The sequence below is a fragment of the Dermochelys coriacea genome, chromosome 2, assembly GCF_009764565.3.
Source record: "Dermochelys coriacea isolate rDerCor1 chromosome 2, rDerCor1.pri.v4, whole genome shotgun sequence".
In the NCBI taxonomy this organism is placed as follows: domain Eukaryota; kingdom Metazoa; phylum Chordata; order Testudines; family Dermochelyidae; genus Dermochelys; species Dermochelys coriacea.
In genome coordinates, this window is record NC_050069.1 from 70,944,640 (window position 1) to 70,964,470 (window position 19,831).

Genomic DNA, 19,831 nt, shown 5'->3' on the forward strand with positions numbered 1-19,831 from the left:
CATCACGGTAATTGGCCTCAGTGATCTCTTCAAAGGTCTCAGCCAGAACTTGGGCAATGCGCTTGCTCTGGTTTCTTGGGAGAACCACTGTGGTCCTTGCCCCAGTCAGGCTAACATGTCTGCTCCTCTGTGCCATGAGGGGCTGTGGGACCATTGCTGCACACAGGACATTGCATGGGGGCCTGGGGCAGAAACCAGATTGTAGTAGAAGACCCTCCCTTGTTTCCACGATCACCCTCAGCAGCGAGATGTCTTCCAGGACACACTCCTGTGGAAAATGTGGGGACAGTGTTCAGTATAGGGGCCCCCTGCAGCTGTTGGCTCTCCCCAAGGCACAGAAACCCAGAGGACAGTATAGCCATGAAACAATCATTCCCCCTGGACCCTATGCTTACTCACCATTTTGGGGCTCCCGTGGGTTGTGTGTGTTCGCTTTGGGATGGGCAAATTCTGCTATTGTGTACACTGTGTTTTGTCCTTAAGTATGGGGGAATCATTGCTCTGTCTGGTGTGAACAATGCTGCCTCTGTTAAGTGTTGCATTTTGCCTTTATGGATGCAACCGTGAGATCTCAGCTGTCCGTGTTATCACCGGCTGCAAAGACTCAGGAAGAGGCTACGTAGAAGGAAAGAAGACATGCTGCATGAAGTAACGCAGCAATCACTTAACGAGAATTGAAAAGCGCAGGATTGGAGGGAGAGTGAAAGGAGGACCCACCAGCAGAATGCGGATCGCTGGCACAAAAGCGCGGAGCTCCAGCAGCAAAGCACGGATCAGCTGATAAGCATCATGGGGCTCCAGGTGGACTCGATCCAGGTGCTCGTAGCCATGCAGGTGGAGCACTACCATGCCTGCCCCACCCCTGCAGCCCTTGTCCCAAAACTCTTTCCCTTGTGCCCCCATGTCACCTCCAACCCATTTTCCCCAAGATCCGGGTTCTTATCGCCACCAGCTGTCTCCAACACCTGTAGCTTCACCACCCAGCCCTGAAAATTACGACCCTTACCCACTGCACTCAACCCCCATCACCATGCAGTATAGCCATCCTGAAGTGCTGCACTCATTGCACAGCACTCCAGACAGGAAGGCTGAGTATGATAACAGGACATACTCAAATCTGTAATTGTATCGTTCTCCACCCCACCCTCTTTACCTGTCTGCTTCCAAAGCAGTTGTGTTACTTTTCAATAAATGAATTTTCTTTTCAATAAATGAATTATTTTGGCTTTGAAAACATTCTTTATTATTGCATAAAGTAAAAGATACCTTAGCCCAGGAAAGCAACAGGTACTGCAAGTAAGCGTAACAAACACAGATTCCTACTAACATTGGAACCACTGTACTTCACTCCTGTGCTGGGCACCAAACATTATTGGTGGCTTTCAGCCTCAAATTGCTCCCTCAAGGCATCCCTAATCCTTGCAGCTGGGCCCCTCTAATAGCCCTGCTCTCTAGTTGTTCAAATTCAACCTCCAGGTGTTGAACTGCCGAGGTCCATACATGAGTGAATCGTTCACCCTTCCCTTCACAAATGTTATGGAAGATACAGCATGCGGATATAACCCCGGGGATGCTGCCATCGGCCAGGTCTAGCTTCCCATACAGAGAACGCCAGCGGTCCTTTTAAATGGCCAAAAGCACACTCCACAGTCATTCTGCACCAGCTCAGCATGTTGTTGAACTGCTCCTTGCTGCTGTCAAGGCTCCCTCTGTAGGGTTTCATGAGCCAAGGCATTAAAGGGTAAGCAGGGTCTCCAAGGATCACAATGGGCATTTTGACTTCTGGGGAAAAAAGTCCCGGCTTGCAGCTTCCTGTACAGGCCAGAGTTCCGAAAGATGTGTGCATCATGCACCTTTCCGGGCCAGCCTGCGTTAATGTCAGTGAAACGCCCCCGGTGATCCAGAAGCGCCTAGAGAACCATAGAGAAATACCTCTTCAGATTAATGTACTCTGAGGTTAGGTGGGCTGGTGTCAGAATTGGAATATGCATCCCATCTATCGCCCCTGTGCAGTTAGGGAAACCCTTTTGTGGAAAGCCAGCCACAATGTCATGCACGTTACCCAGAGTCACAGTTTTTCTGAGCAGAATGCGATAAATAGCCCTGCAAACTTGCATCAACACAATTCCAGTGGTCAGCTTCCCTACTCCAAACTGGTTAGCGACTGATCAGTAGCTGTCTGGAGTTGCCAGCTTCCAGATTGCAGTAGCCACCCGCTTCTCCACCGTCAGGGCAGCTCTCAATCTCGTTTTCTTGTGCCGCAGGGTGGGGATGAGCTTATCACACAGTCCCATGAAAGTGGCTTTTCTCATCTGAAAGTTCTGCAGCCACTGCTTGTCATCCCAGACTTGCATGATGATGCTATCCCACCACTCAGTGCTTGTTTTCAGAGTCCAAAAGCAGTGTTCCATGGTGATGAGCATGTCCGTGAATGCCACAAGCAATCTTGTGTTGTATGCCTTACTTGAGTCGATATCGTCGGAGTCCTCACTGTCAGTTTGGATCTTAAGGAGTAACTCGACTTCCAAACGTGACGTGCTGGCGAGACTCATCAGCATATTCCTCAGCAGTTCGGGCTCCATTCCTGCAGACTGAAAGGGAAGACAGAGCGCGCAGCACAAAAAACATTGAAAGATGGCGCCAAATATGCACAGAAGCAGAGGGATTACTCGGATGCGAACCGATGCATCATGGGGGGTTGGGACAGGACCCAGAATGCCCTGCACCCTCCCACCCCCTTCCCACAAGCTACAGTGCCAGAATGGGAAGAGGTGGTCTGTGGGATAGCTGCCCATAATGCCCCGCTCCCAATGCTGCTGCAAGTGCCGTAAATGTGGCCATGCCACTGCATTTGCAGCTGACAGTGTGAACACACTGCAGCGCTTTTCCTACTATGCTCTCCGAGGGCTTGTTTAACTCAAAGTGCTCTACATCTGTAAGTGTAGCCATGCCCTGTGATATTATAGAACCAAAGCATTAGATGGAACCGTAAGGGTCGTCTAGTCTAGTCCCTGGCCAACGAGCAGGATTTGTTGTGTCTAAACCATCCATGACAGATGGGTATCCAACCTCTTCTTGAAAACTGGCAGTGAAGGAGCTTCCACAACTTCCCTAGGCAGTTTGTTCCATTTCATTATAACATGAGTATAAAGTGAAATTGTAGGCCAGTTGGTGGAAAAAGATGGCAAAGTGCTAATACAACTCTAAAATAAAATTTTCCTGGTGAAAATATTCATGCAGTTGACAGTAGAGAATGTAAGAATGGGTGAGGTTTTCTGAATATATAGAATATTTCCTGTTTATACATCAGATAAGTGTTCTTTAGTTGCTATGGTGATTACTTATCTCTTCATACATAAAAAAGGGGAGGGGTCAGTTTTCCTTCTATATGAGAAATGCAAATGTGTCTTAACAGTGTACTTGAATGACAAGTTCAACTTCTTATGGTTTTAGTTTTCTTAATACATAAATATATATTGTGGATTTTCTTTTATTTTAATCTTCAGGACTTTTAAAATACCACTTCTATTTTAATGCAGCATCTATTGTATTCGGATAATTTTATGTTTTCTTTTGTTGTCTTCATTCACGGTGATGAGTTTTAACTAAGTAATTCATTTTTTTTATTTGATAGTCTCTTAAACCTTTGATCCCCTAGTTTTTTGTTTGGTCTTGTCTGTGTGGACTTAACTATAGAACTGTATAGTGCTTTTTTTTTTTTTTTTTTAAAAAAAAGCACTGAATTTGGTAGTTTCATCCTAATCATCAGGGCAGAGTTTTCAAACTTAGATGCCTGAATAAATGGCTTGATTTTCACAGGCATTGAGCACACTCAAATTCCGTCTTAGGGACATAAACTACATGGCATTTAACTTATACTTTGGCCGCTATTTCTGTCCTATAAGAGGCAATGTTTATTTCATGGTTTGTACATTTCCAGATGGACCGTCAACTGATAAAGACGCTGAAGACAAGAAAAAGGAACCTGCATCTTCATCACAAAACAGTCCTGAAGCAAGAGAAGAAAGGTATTTGAACCTGTGTGTGTGTGTGTGTGTGTATAATATAAAATGAACTAGCACAACAGATTAATTATTAATGTGAAGAATCAGTTTCTTCATAGATGCTTTCCTAAATATTTAATTTTTGTACAAGTATCTCTGGGACTAGGGAGGCCTGCCATGTTCTTATATCAAACATGTAATCAATGTCTAAAAAAGCCTGCACTGTCATCAAGGTTGGACAATCATTGTAGATCAAAATAGTCATCCAGGTCTTTTGTGGTGGGGATGTAGGTAAGTCAATTCTGCTGTTAATAATATGAAAAAATGGCAGGTGATTAGCCACAATATGGGTCAGGCAGTCAAAATATCCAACCTGCCTGTTGATGTCATCTATTTAACATTCTTACTCTACAATACTAGGAGTCTTAACAATAACTAGCCTATTTTAATCAGTATCTTCCATTTTAAGTAGAAACTAGGACTGATAAGCTATTAAAAAAAATTAATCACACAATTAATCATGCTCTTAATTGCACTGTTTTAACAATAGTAGAATGCCATTTATTTAAATATTTTTGGATGTTTTCTACATTTTCAAATATATTGATTTGTATTCCAACACAGAATACAAAGTGAACTGTGCTCACTTTATATTTATTTTTGATTACAAATATTTGCACTGTAAAAATGATAAAAAGAAATAGTATTTTTCAATTCATGTCATATAAGTACTCTAGTGCAATCTTTTTATTGTGAAAGTGCACGCCCTGTTTGGGTATTGGACTATGCCGTGGACTCCGGGTTTCAAAGTTTGTGGTTCCTGCCTGCATTCCTTCTTGGTCGGTGATAACCACCTATGCTGCTTATACTATCTCGGGGAAAGCCCACATTGTAGCAAAGTGCAATACCTGCCCTTTGTCCCCCCATCATACCTGGGAAGGATGGGAACTTAGGAAGCACATAATGGAAGAGCTATGAGACCGCAATTGGACCCGGGCCCAGGGAATCTCTGCTCCATAGATCAGCCTTACTCAGCAAGCAGTGAGCCTCCTGCCACAAGGCAAGATTCAAGAGTGAAGGAGTTCCCCCCCACCCCAGATAAGTCAGTGGGCCTTGTCAGGAGAGCAAGGAGCATTCTCATAAGCATGAGGTTGTCTTCCTCCAAATCCTCTTTGAAGACATCTGATTTAGCCCTTCCTAAACCAGGCAAGTCTATAAGCTTCAACCCAAGAGAACTTAGAACATCTTAAGTCTCAGGGGCATGTGACAAGTCTAGGGCTCCATCAGCACCAGATTGTTATCTGCTGGCACTGGGGCCTCTGGTAGTCCCAAACACAACCCTGTGGTGCACCTGAACTGATGAAAACTGATCACTGAGAGCATTGGTTACCTTCGATACTGTCTTTGCCTTAAACTGCTGTGGCATATGTTCTTTACTGCGACTCTTTAGGTTTTGGCGGACAAGACCGCTCTCGCTTGGGAAAGAGTTGAGATCTGTGCTCCTCCTGCGGATATCTTTTGCTTTCCAGACTCAGTCTCCCACTCCATCAAGTCCTTCCTTGAGAGAATATATAACTCGGCTAGGGGAACTGCCCTGTGGGAGAAGTGTCTCCCCCCATTCCATCTTTGGGCTTTGACTTCGAATAGCATAGTTGGTACTGCTGTTGAAACCAGAACTGGCTTTCTTCCCATCAGGAGATTCTCTTCAGTACCAAGGGAGAAGTATTTACTTGATACACTTTCTAGTACCTTAAAAGGATTGTTGGAGACCCATTCTCGACTTCTGCCATCTGAACTTTTTTATTCGCAAACTCAAGTTTCACATGGCCATGTTGGTAACTGTAATTCCATCCCTGAAAAAGGGTATGTGGTTTACAGCTCTCAACATGGACACCTGCTTTCACCTGGGCATCCACCCCGCTCACAGGTGCTTTCTCAGATTCCCAGGATCTGACTATTTTCAATAAAGAATACTCACTTTTGGTATTGCTCCTACCATCTCCAGTGTTTTTACCAAGGTGTGCTCTGTAGTATCAGCTTATATAATTGTGCAATGTTGTGGTTTCACAGTCTTCCCCTATGTCAACGATTTGGCTCCTTGTCACCAGGTTACACTAAGAGGACCATGTGTCAAATTTGACAGTGCTGCAACTTGTCTCCTCTTTGGGAATCAGTATAAATGCTGAAAAATCCATCCTCATCCTTATGCAGACTTTAGACTTCATTGGGGGCATTGTTAAATTCAGTCATGGCAAGGGCCTCCCTGCAGAGGGACATGTTTCAAGCTATGAACAATATCATAGAACAGGTCATAGGCACTTGGGGGTTGCTTGTCAAGACCTCTGTCTCTCTTGGAGACCATGTGGCCTCATGTACTTATGTCTGTCATTTGCAAGGCTCCACCTTTGTTGCCTATAAGCATGGCTTCAAACCATATACTCTCCATATTTACAATCCTTAAGCATCATAGTGACTGTTCCCACCAAAGTGATATTGTCCCTGTTATGGTGGAAGAATCCCTGCCAGGTATGTGTGAGCATTTCCTTCCTTGCCTATGTACCGGACAGGGTGATTGTTACCAACGCATCCCCGTTGGGTTGAGGAGTCCATGTGGACAACCACACAGTACAAGGCACCTGGATATAACAAGAATCCAGGATGCACATTAATTTTCTAGAGCCGTAAGCAGTTTGAAGGGCTTGCAAAGCCTTTCTCCCGTTCATTCAAAGTCACTATGCCCTCGTAATGTCGGACAACATCAAAACTGTCCTTTGCATCAATAGACAGGGAAGAGCAAGATCTTTCCCCTTGTGTGCAGAAGCAGTCAGTTTGTGGAACTGATGGCATCAGCCATCAGATTACCCTGTTGGGAGTCTACCTCCCACAAAACCAGAATGTGCTAACGGATTCAAGAGACTCTTTGCTGTTAGTGTGGAGCAGTGTGTCGTGAGGTGTACGTACCCCACCTTGGCCCAGCAGCAAAAGGGCTAATACAGGCATTGCTGGCTGCTGCTGATCGTCATCCTCACAGCAGCTGGGAGGATAAAAGGGCTGGGAAGTAGAGGGGAGTGGCAGCTACCCGGAGAGTGAACAGGCCGAGAAAGGAACTCCTGTCAGTAAAGTGCTAAAGAGCTGCCCAAGGACAACACCCCAAAAAGGGATGAACAGACCAACAGACTGAAGAGCCTGCAGAAGCCCAGGGGAAGGTAGGAAGCAGCTCAGGGCACTGACAGAGTTAGGTAACTTTGATCTTGCTTGTCTGTCTTGAGGGCCCTGAGCTGGAACCCAGTTGAGTGAGTTGGCCAGGGTTCCCCTACCAATCACTTGACTGACCTGAGATCAGAGAGGATTTTCCAGATTCTGGAGTACCAGGAATAGACTGACAGTCCCGCTGATCTGAGTGAGTCAGTGACCACACTCTGCTTGGCCAGGAGGGGCACCATTGCATTGACATATCACCTCACCAAGTTGGGCTGTAGCTGGGCTTGGGGCCCTGGGGGAGACTCCATACCCTAAAGACTATGTCCACTCCCTGTGCTTTGCTGGACTTCGACATGCTGAGGGGCCACCACTTTGGGATGGGGGAAAACATCGTGGTGGGGGCTAGTGCTCTTACAATGCAAATATTGTGTGGGACTGATCTGTGTTTCTTCCCCCACATGTCATTCCTTGTAAACTGTATATGTTTGGGGGCTGGAGGCATAAGTGGGACCTAGAGGGGCTGGAATGGCTACTACAGCACAAGGGAGCCCATAGGAACACTGGATCTGGGCCCCCTCTTTAGTAAAATTCTTGTTGTACCCCATATCACATAGAAGCAAGTATTTCAAAGATCCTTTTTACTGAAGATTAACAATATCTGTAGCTCTAAATAATTGCATAAATGTTATCTTTGTTCTGTTATGGGAATATTGTTAATGAGATGTAAAGATCAAACAAAAAGTTTGTTTTGATTTAGGGTGAAACATGTTGGAAAAAAGATATTTCATACCACTTTTCTGTTTTCACCTACTTCAGTAGTTCCAGTAGCAACTCCAGCATCAGGAAAGAGGAGGCTAATGCTTCGTCAGATTCCTTCATCCCTTCTTTTCCTCGGGCTCCAAGTACTTCAGATTCTGTACGAGTGAAATGTAGAGAAATGTTGGCTGCTGCTCTCAAAACAGGAGGTGAGCTTTGTAGAACATATTTACGGTATTGGATTTTGTTCTATTTCTTCTTCCTATGTATCCTAGCACTGGTTGTCAGACCAGTCTGAATTCTATACAACTAGGCCAGCTAATCAGGTATAGGTTCATCCAGATTAGCATAACCCAGTAACCCTGGAAACATGATGAGGTGCATTTCCTGCTCCAGCCCATCTGACAACTACTTTCCAATAGCAGAGAATCCTCTTCATGATGCATGCTAGCCATTACCTCCTTGGTATCCTAAATTTAATCTGTTTCCAAGAAAGGTATCGTTTCAGTGTTTGGGGTTTTTTTGGGGGGGGGGGGTAACCACATTGTCTCCCAGGGTCCTGTGACCTTTCAAATTCTGGTAGCCAGAAGCCCCGTTTCCATTTCAGTTGAAACTTAATTTTGTTACAGTACATCTGGCACTGGTGTTTTGATAATTTTAAATATGTCAAATTATTTAAGTATCCAATTTATGACAGCCGTATTCTATTCTTGTCCAGTTTCAGGTGTTAACTTCTATGTCTTTGAGAGTTATAAAATTTGGAGGTGGAAAAGACCTATGAAATGATCTATTCCATCTTGTTTTCGGTGCCAAGAGTTTTCTTACACCTTTGTGTTTTATACTGAAAAATAAGAGTTTCACTATTTCCTTTGGGAGATTATTCTGTAATCCAGTAGATCTCTCTGTCAAGGCTTTTGTTTTCCTGCTGTTCCTACATTTACCCTGAACCTCATCCTATTGCTCCTTTTTATTTTTTATTTTCAAAATACAGAAATAACCTATACAGTTCGTGCACATTAATCTGTACATTTCCATGTACAAAAAAGCTTCTCCTATTACTGCTCATGTTTATACCCTTCAAATTACTGTACAGTTTCATGCTCCCATCTTTCTAAAGCTATCCTTTGGCCATTTTATATATATTTAACTCTGTTTTAAACTAAATCAAAACTTATTCCAGAAATGTACATAGTCCCTTATCCGTGGGAACCAAATCTGTTCATTATTAACCTTCTCTTTGGTTCAAACTGGCTTGTGTAGTGAAAAGGACAATTTAAAAAAAAATTATTTTAGGGACTTTTGAACATGACACAGTTTTTGTCTGAAGTTTGTTATAAAGATATTACAAAGTGTAAGTGAGTGAAAATAGCAAATGGGATGATAATGAGAATATGTACAAAAAGATCAGGGTGCTCAAAGCAATGTACATACAGGCAGCCTGGATCCTTCCTGCTACTTTCTCTCTCCCTTCAGAAAATGGAGCCTGGGTCCCCTTTTCTTTGAGCCCTAAAGCAGTGCTATAGGTCCAAGTCCTGCCCTCAGGTTAACACTATCTCTCCCATAGTAGGGCTCACTTTCTAAATACTGAGTCATCCACTTTTTATACAGACTCACTTGCAGAGAGCTGTCAGAAGCAGTTAGACACTTCTGAAAGACATTACTCCTTGTCTAAGTCCAGCTGGCAGTTAATGAAAGTTAAGATGCCTAACTGACCTAAATGCTTGGGTAAATGTAATTTAGTTTCCTAAATCACTTAGGTAACTTTTCAAATTTTATGCAATGTCAATTTAAATCACACTTGTCTTTGAAAACTTACCTAAAATTATTGCTACACTAACAGACTAGTGAGTTATTTCTTCTCTTCAGTTTTCTTACATTGTGGATTTTGACAGCATTTTGAGTGTAGGCATTTTCATTGTTTTTTCCCATCAGTAATCAGTCATGTTTTGCTGTTTTTGTTGGCCTTTCACATAGCAAAAGGGGAGAATTTTTTTTTAGTTGACATGGGCATTTGATAGATGTGGTACCTGAAACTATTTTTTTTTACTTTATTTTATGAAGTTGACTTAATTTCTAGTTGATGGTGTTCATTGAGCTTTTTAAAATGCAAATGAAGGTGAGAAGAAGGAAGGTGGAAAATGTTGATAGTGTGCTTGCACTATCTAGTCTGTCCTCTGTCAAATTCGGAAGGAAATGTTAAATTAGAAAGTATATGTTTCTTTTACTTTTTCTCTCCAAAATCTCTACTCAGAGATTTCTAAGATTGGGCATTTCAGGTCAAACTTTTCATGCTGTCTCTAGAGTTTAAGTATTTTACCTATTTTATTTACCACTTTAACTTTCCTGTTTTATTGCACTTCAGTTTGTCTGCTTTCCTTATATTTGTAATGTCCATTAAGCTCCTTTCTACAACTTAATTACTGATTCTGCTGTCTTCTAACACTAACTGAATGTACCCATGCTATCCTGAGAGTGAATTTTATCACAGATGTTGAAGTGATATTCATTCTTTTCTTTCAGAGCAGAGATTGGCAGTTGTCAAACTGAGTAGAATCTTTGAGACTTAACTGATAACACAAACTTTGTACAGTGCCTACATCTACAGCTTAGCTCCTGATTAAATAAGATTTTAGGCCGGGGTCGGCAGCCTTTCAGAAGTGGTGTGCCAAGTCTTCATTTGTTCACTTTAATTTAAGGTTTTGCGTGCCAGTAATACATTTTAACATTTTTTAGAGGGTTTATCGCTATAAGTCTATATATTATATAACTAAACTATTGTCATATGTAAAGTAAACAAGGTTTTCAAAATGTTTAAGAAACTTCATTTTAAATTAAATTAAAATGCTGATCTTGCGCCAGCATCCTGCTCAGCCTGCTGCCAGCCTGGGGTTCCTTTCACCTAGGCCAGCAGCAGGCTGAGCGGGGCCTACGGCCGGGACCCCGGCTGGCAAGGAGCCGGCAGCCAGAACCCCAGACCGGCAGCGGGCTGAGCGGGGCTGGCGCCTGGGACCCAGCAGGCACAACGTGCCATTAAAAATCGACTCGCATGCCGTCTTTAGCATGCATGCCATAGGTTGCGAACCCCTGTTTTAGGCCATTGATTTTCTACCAATCTTGTCATCTTTACCTTTTGTGTTCTCTGCAAAATAATGAGCTAACGGGGTTTTGCTACCATAAAAGTATATAGTGCACTATTTTTTCTGAAAATGCATACTATGGTTGTGGCATAATTTACGCTTTCCAGGATTCCCAATGGGTACTTGAGCTGCTAAGGAAATCTGATGTCCACTTAATTTTAATAATCAAACTTCTCTTTTGTTCAGATGACTACATTGCTATTGGTGCTGATGAGGAAGAGCTGGGATCTCAGATTGAAGAAGATATCCTTTGTAATATATCTAAGTGCTCTAGAATTAGTATTTGCTGATGGATTTATATCGCTGTTTGTTTAAAAAAAAATGGTTTGGTCCATATAATGAACATTAATTTTTATTCAGTAGGAAAATACTCATTTTGTTCAATACAGCCATGTGAAAGTTTTTAGTGTGAGAAGCGATTCTCACAATTTATGTCCATTAAATTACATACAGAAGTCTTTTTACTTAAGTTATAGTTCCAAGGTTACTGCTGCTAGCAGCAGCTATAGCAGATATCTTACTGAAGTGACCGGTGGTGAAACTTCTAGAGAAAGTGTGGCCTAGCAGATAGAGCTCTGGACAGGTTCTTGGCAGAATTGGGTTCTAGTCCTCTCACCTCTGACTTGCTGGATGACCTTGGGCAAGCTACTGCTCTCTATGCCTTAGCTTTGAAATCTACTGATGACAGGCGCTATATAAGAGGTAGATGGTGTTGTTGTGTTCCTATAATCTTGGATGAATCTTAATGCCAAAAAAAATTTTGACTCTTAATCTTCTTTTTCTTTAAATGCGTAGTTTTTGTTGTTTAATTCTAATGTGGTTAATGCTTACACAAATCAGGACTTTTTTCTCCACCCACCTACCCGCCCCCCCAACTTCATTTTAAAGTAAATTTAGTGTTTTCAAAAGAGCCAAACTGGTAACAGACACATCTATTACATAGCAATAGACCAAATACTATATAGCAGGGATCCCCAATGCAGTGCCTGCGGGCGACATGGTGCCCGTCAGGGCATTTTTGTGTGCCTGCAGGGCACCCCGCCGCTGAAATGCCGCCGAGAAGCGTTGCCGTTTCTCAGTGGCATTTCGGCAGCGACGCTTCTTCCCGCTGCTGCATTTCAGTGGCGGGGTGTCTGGCGCCCAACACAGTCTTTTGAGAATAGCAATGTGCTATTCCCACAAGAAAGGTTGGGAACCATTGCTATATAGGTAGTAACAATGCAAGCTTCCTGATGCTACCCAGCCAGCGTACATTTAGCATAAAATGTGAGAGTGTCTTCTGTAAAGATATCGGGTAGCCATGTTGAAAACTTTGGAAGCTTCATTTTTCATTGGAAATTTGATTTAGGTATTATTGATGCTCAGATATCAACACTGCATTATTTTGGAAACTAATCAGTTCCTCAGCAGAATGAATTTAAGATGCCTGTTGCACTCTTGTGGGAGGCTTCCACAAGTCAAAGAGAGATCTGCAGTTTCATTACTTAATTGCCATGTGTTGAGCAGAAGAAATTGAGAAAATTATGTAATACAAGCATCGGCAGCCATTGCTAAGAAAGGTACTGATCAACTATGTAAAGAGTAGGTTTAGCAGAATTTTATTTCTATTTTTAAAAAATTTTGGTAGATAGTATAGATGTTTGCTTGAGATATTTTTATCTACTTAAATTTTCACAGTTGTGGGAAATTGGGGCAGGTCAGACAATTATTTAATGAGTGTAGACATAAAGATTCAAACTTGAATTTTATAACAATTAAAATACAAATGATCAACGTCACGTTAAAATATACAAAGTAAATATCTTTAATAAATTCTCAAGCAGCATTTTTACCCCTGTGCTGATCTTAAATTTCTGTTATTATTGATGGAAATATTTTTGTCTGTCTGTGTGTATATGGTAAAATAGATGTTTACTGACACTTACTGATAAAAATCTAATCCTGGGTAAACATTTGCAAAGCAATGAAGTACTATATTGTGTTCTGCATATTACTTGTTGAAGATGTGTTCCTTAAGTCCTAAGCACCTATATATCAAGAATTGAAAAACACTGACATGAAATACAAAAATAGGGTACGAAGTAGAATAGCAAATCTCAAGGACACAAAGAACCCTAATCTAAGAAAAAATGTATTATGTGGGAACATACCTCCAGACAGGTTTGCCAAAATGACAGCAGAGGTAAGTAAATATTAGGTCTTCTAACTTTTATTACTCTGTTTGACTTAACTATACAAACCATCAACTTTCTTATACTTTATCTTCACACTCTCATAAGTATAGGCACTTAAGACTAACCACAATTATCAGCAGTATAATGGCTTGAAGATTCATAGAGATAGTGGGGTAGTCCCCAGAGTTGTGATGCCTGAATAAGGCAAGAAGCAGGTAGAATGTCCCTGCGAGTGCCTCAGAGAGAGAGCTTAGAAATAGATGTACTGCATTTAAAAAAAAAATGCAGCCTGTACCAGCAACAACCTTCAAATTAGGGGAGGTAGTCTGGGTTCTGCCAGTGACCCCGGGCTACCAAGTTGTGCGCCTTTTGGGTACATTGTATCGTCGTCATCATCATTAAACAGCACCGCCTTTGTATTTGGCAGGTGCTAGCTTCAGCATTTTGACTACTTCTAAGGTAGATATATCATCCTGATTTTTACAGGTCAGTCTCCTTTCTTTGTGGCAGTGAGACCCTTTGGAGCTATTTTTACTACTATTTAAAATTTCCATTAATTTTAAAATTTGTGATTAGTTTATCTTACTGCAAACGCTTTGTAGTACCCAAGTATATTAATTTTTTTTTAACAAAAAGACAAATTAATGGGAAAGAGTAAGCTAGGTAAATGGACTAATTAAGATAATAAAATGAGATCCTACTATTAAAGAAAAGCAAACTAAATTTAAACGAGAACAATGGATATTTAAAACGAGGATTAAGCACTGATTGTTTTTAAACATTGTTTTTAAAAATGCCTTTGTAAGAAACTTGACTAGATGATGTGTGTTTTACTACAAAGAAACAGGAATGTAGGACGTACAGATCACTAAAATGTCACTGGCACAATATTTAGGGAAAAGTTTTAAAACTGACTAAATTTGCGCTTGTATTTGACGAAACACTAAAAATCTTATTAGAAAAAGGAATTGGGATGGCTTACCAACCCAAGAAGAAAGTTAAAACTTGGTAAAAGTGGAATTTACTGCAGAATTGTTAATATGAAGGACAGAACCTCTCTAGCTAACTTCCCAAGTTAACTTTTGATACTGAAAGGCTTAAAAAGGGAAACTTGAATTGGAAATTTGGCTGAAAACTGACAAAAAGCAAAGTGTACTCCTGTCCAGTCTAATAATTGCTGAGTGCAGTAGCTTAAACAACCCTACTTGGCAGCCCTATTTTGTGTCTTTTTGAATAAGGTTCAGGAAAATGACCATAGAAGTTGGTGCAACAATTTATGCTGTCTTAAAATATTTGTGTTACATAGCATAGGGCTTTAGGAAAAATATTGGTGATCCAAAGTAGATTTAGGAAGTCAATATGAAAATAATTGGAGAGGAGAATATGGGACTTGTGCCTGAGGAACATGAAATGAAATTTCCTAGGGTCAGTGCCTTTGTGTAGTTTCTACACAGACAGCAACGATTAACTTGATTACATAAATTTAGAGGTTATGATAAAAACAAAAACAGAATTAATAAGAGCTTAGATGTGCTTTGTAATTGTGTCGGCATTTTTAAATTCTTGTTGTGCTCAAACAGGCAAAGAAAAAAAGATTGGAACTAGAACAGAAGCTAAGCTATTCATACAGGTCATAAGTAATGGTGAGCTTTGTTCTTCAAGAGAAAAATGGTCTGCGCATATAGACAAGTAAACTGAGGGTGGCAGACCACTACATTTGTATAAAGAGAATCAGATGGCATTTTGATTCTATGGGATTGTATTTTGTTGGGATCATTGTATTTATATAAAAGTTGTGCTTTGGGGTCAATCATTATTTGGATTTTAAATTCATTTCAGACTAAAAAGATTTTGAGTACAGATATTTAGCCACCTAAAAGAGCACTGATGTAGAGGAGATAGGTATTTAATCTGGAGCAGTGTTAGTTGATCTGCTAAATCTCATGCAGATACTGAGACAGTGGGAAAAATTAGGAATGCTCATTCCTACATACAAAACATTAAGAAGGTATGGAGCACCCAACTGACCAAGTAAACTGAAGTGAAAACAATTAACAGGTATCAAAAGTTGAATATTTTTAAAGAAACTGACTATAAATTACATGCTTAAAAATTAACATCTCATCTTTTAAAGCTTGAACTAACAAGTATGAAGTTTTGGACTTATTATTTTACAAAATGCTTTATATAAAGGGCAGTTTGTATAGAATAGGAACATACATAATTAAAACTGATTTTGAAGCCCTATTGTGCAATATCTGAAGAGAGCTTTCATAGAGAGAGCCGCCTCACTTAGGCCCTGTTACAGTTTAAAAACCCTATCTGGTGTCTGGAACCCTGAAAAGGCTTAAAAAAAATTAACAGAAGTTAGATATGAAAGCTACTAACTATAATTCTGCCGTTTTGTGTAACAAGTTACCATGGAGGCCAGTCACTTGGTTATTGACTTAAATGTTTTTGGTTTTAGACTAAAATCTTTACATGTTGTTATCAGTTTAGTAACTACACCTCGAATGATGGAGAAGCTTGGATAAAGCACTTCAGAATTCCAAATTTTTTAACATGAGGTGTGCTGGATTGTCAGCAATGAAGACTGAAGTTTGTGTTTATCCACAGGAGAGTTACAGCACAGGCATTGGAGAAAATGGCCTCAATCTTGATTTGGAGTGGCCACTCTGGGAGAAATCCTTCGATGGGGAAGCTCATTCTCCGTACCCATTCTATCTATAACAAGAATGCATGAGTTTGGATGCAGTTTTAAATGTTGATAAATTTAGTCTAAAGTCTAAATTCTCATCTCCTATGCCAATGAACAAGCATCAGATAATTTTTGATCGTTACAATACTAAGCTAAATTTGAATCATGGACTAGAGGCAGAAGGTTTCATTTCTCATTATCAAACAATACTATGTTATAAGGTTAAGTTAGAATTATGCAGATATTCATTTCTTGTTAAGAGAGGACAGCTGTGCAAATTGCACTATGAGTGTTTCATGGTGGAAATAAACTTTTGGTTATGCAAAAACAAAAATAGTGAATTTAAATTTTGCACAACCAGAAAATTGCACAAGGTTTCGTTCCTGGGGACCTTTCTCTACCGCCTTTTCTTCTTTACCCTTACACTAACTAGTGTCTTCACTTAGCCTTTCTGATAGTCACTGGTCATACATGTTTTGAATGCAAACGTTTTTGCAAGTTTGGTGGTTATGTAACTTCTGCCATTTCACCAACAGTATAAAGGAGTGAAGAAATGTTTTAACTTTAGGTAGCATATTTGGCCAACTTAGTGGAATTTGTGATAATTAAAGTTGAAGCTTATTCAGTTTGAATTTAGCAAAGATAAATGATCCAAGAATCATAGAATAATTTTGCCGCTTGATAGGATAGATATTCCTGGATTTAAAAACAAAACCCTATTTCAACAGGAGATGGCAAGTGATGAGCTGAAAGAGATGCGCAAAAATCTGACCAAAGAAGCTATCAGAGAGCACCAGATGGCTAAGACAGGAGGCACCCAGACTGACCTGTTTACATGTGGCAAATGTAAAAAGAAGAATTGCACTTACACACAGGTACATAATCATTCTTGTTCCCTTTTGTCTGATCAAGGTTGAATCTCAATTTTTTAAGGAAATTTTCTTTTTTTAAAGAATTTTTGTTTCAGCATCTTGTAACTTGATAGCTGAAGAAAATTGTCATTTATAATATAGCAGTATTTGAGTTGCTTTTAAATGTTTCTTGGTTCCAGTTAGCCTAAAGCAAAGTAATATTCTCCTCCTAGAGAAATAGCAGTTAAACATTGGTGCAAAAAAAGCCTCTTTTTACAACCAATTATGAACAGTGAATTTGTATTTCCAAATATTCTTATTTCTGTTGGTATTTCATAGATTTGTATCTGCTTCTATGGAGAAATTACTCATCTTATTACTTTGCTACTCTTTCTTCTATCCTTCAACTTGATGTAACTAGAAATAATCTTCCTAGAAATCAGCAGTTAAGCCCAACACTAATTTAAACTCTTTCCAAGGATGAATTTGAAATTCCTTAACATTGACAAGTATTTTTTTTTTTCCCCCCATTTCAGCAATTCTTTGCTAGGCTTTCTTTTTTTAGCTATTTATAAAATTTGTGATGTGCGGGAGATTAACTGATATAACTAGTGTTTCAGTGTGTTTGAACTATCAGTGTATTTGGGTGGCAATGGCAAATGTAATATGTAGAAAACCTCTGCATATTAATGTGAATATTAACATTAATTATGACTTTATTAAACTAGGGTCTATTTATAAGCTTCCTGTTAGTGCAACTCCCACGAATTTAATTAGGAGTTGTGTGCAAAAAGCTTGCAAAATCAAGTCCATATTGATTTCAGTAATGCTGCAGTGCATAGCTTTGAAGTTAATAAGCTAAGTTTATGCTTCTGGTATCTAAAATGTTTTGATGTAAACACTTGCAATAAAAATCTGTCTGAGTCTTTATGCTTTTAGGCCACCTCATCATAAGTATATTTATGTAAATTTATGCAGAATGTGCATTTGTTACTTCCACAAAAAACAAAACTCAAAAATATTTGCACAGTTCTACATTGATCTTCATTATTGAAATGGATACTTTTAGTACTTAAATCAGCCAAACAAAAGGGGTTCCCTATGGATGTGATTGGCACAAAAAAGTTTTACTACCTTTTTTCTGTATACACAAAATGAAATAGTCATGATTATTTTGTAAAAAATCTGGTAATTCCAATTTGTTAGCTGTTTGCCTAGTTTGTACTCTCACGTGTTCACAATTGACTTGGTGCTTAGATTTTAATTTATCTAGTTTCATTTCACCTGTGAGGGTGTAACCATTTTGTGGGCTGGAGTAGGTTGTGAGGGCTGAGAATCTGCATTTTTAATCTGTATAAAGACACTTAAAATGGAATGTTGAAGCACTCTTATACAATGGATTTCAAATATGGTAACTTTTAAAATCGCGTATTTGGATAGATCTTGTGGTAATTTTATTTAGGATATATGGATTTTATTTTAGCATTTAGTAACTTTACATTGAACAGAAGTGACATAATTGACCAGGATCATGGTGATAACACTTTCCTTTCCTTTCCCTTTCCTCCCCATTCTCTTTGCTGTAGGTTCAAACCCGCAGTGCTGATGAACCTATGACAACATTTGTTGTCTGTAATGAATGTGGAAACCGATGGAAGGTAAAGCTTTTGTTCTCTTCTGTATATTGTGTAGCAGATGGTCAAATTTCCAATTTACTTTCTGGATTACAGAAAACCTATTTGAGTTGTTAATCTTTTATTTTTCTTCTCAAACCAGTTTGATAAATTGTAAATACTGCCAAATACCTTTAACCGAGAAATATATTTGGAAGAGAAACTTTTATAGTTTGCAATTTTCGAGCCATTCAGTTACTTATGTCCATTAACTCAGTTTTCATATTTCCCTGTAGTCTTGTTTTGTCTTTCAGGTTCTGTTAAGGCTTACTGTAGTGTAAAATAAAGTGTACAGGATTTGTAAGCACTTAAAACAGTTAGAATTTTAATTCAGAAAGATGTGGAAGAAAGCAAGATGAAACTATTTGACTTAGACAGTCAATTGTGTAACTCAGGATAGATCCTCAAATAGGATTCAGTAATAACACTTCTAAGCCAGAAGTTCAGATGGAGTGCAATGTGTTGCTGTACTGTGTAATGAATACCGTTATTCATTACATTTAATTTTTTAATATTTAATATAAAAATTACAGTGGACCAAGCTCTGCAATATACTATCATGTCCTGGATCAGTGCCAAAAAAGCACTTCTGGTCTTAGGAGTCGGTGACTGTTCGGGTCAAACACATTATGAACAAATAGAATTAGAAATAAATAACTGGAAAGCAAAAATCCCAAGCTTTTCAACAGTGTGTAGCATTCATTTTTCAAGTATGTATCAGTGTGGATCCTGCTCTAGGTGTGCATGAACCTCTGCACGTTAGACTGGATTTTTCTGAATATCCATGTCCCTCAGGGTTGCACATACACTCTGTGGCTCCTCATGTTCCTGTATGAGGGCATAAAAGGTGAGGTGTCTGCGACCCTCCTTCAATTACCTATTGCGACCTCTGGCAACAAGATGGAACCTAGCCAGTGTTCAACCTGCTAGACTTCTCAAAACACTCTATCAGATCTTCTGAGATTCTTCAGAACCATCTTCACTCTTTATTTTCTTATCCTAGTCTGTTTTTAGTGCTTGTCAAATAGAAAACTGCTTGCAGCCCCTTTCCCCACACCTGCATGTGTGAATGTACACTCCCTGACTCCCACTGAACAATAACTTGGCAAAGTGGACTCAAACCCCACAATCTTCAAGCCTGGTCCATCCTGTGACGGTCTAATTCCTCTGAAAGTTTGGACCAGCAGATGTGTGTTCTATTTTGGAGAGTCTTGCAGTCTAAGCAGGTGCTCAGTCTGCCTCTCCTTCGCTGAAAGAACCCACAAATCAAGGAATGCAAGGCTGAAGCTTCATATTCTGGAGCAATGTGTGAAAGTGCCATCGCACACAGAAGATCT

The 19,831-nt window shown here is 39.8% G+C and overlaps 1 protein-coding gene across 4 annotated transcripts in view; it reads left to right on the forward strand.

Annotated features, from left to right (window-relative positions):
* TCEA1 (transcription elongation factor A1) overlaps nt 1-19,831 on the forward strand; it is a 65,612-nt gene that overhangs the window by 28,828 nt on the left and 16,953 nt on the right. For 3 of the 4 annotated variants that reach the window (XM_038391614.2, XM_043507862.1, XM_038391617.2), the window contains exons 4-9: nt 3,941-4,028; nt 8,022-8,170; nt 11,285-11,341; nt 13,126-13,280; nt 16,699-16,845; nt 18,408-18,479. In XM_038391614.2, coding sequence (XP_038247542.1) covers nt 3,941-4,028; nt 8,022-8,170; nt 11,285-11,341; nt 13,126-13,280; nt 16,699-16,845; nt 18,408-18,479 — 668 coding nt within the window. The remainder of the gene's footprint in view (nt 1-3,940; nt 4,029-8,021; nt 8,171-11,284; nt 11,342-13,125; nt 13,281-16,698; nt 16,846-18,407; nt 18,480-19,831) is intronic. The other variant, XM_043507861.1, reaches the window with a different exon arrangement.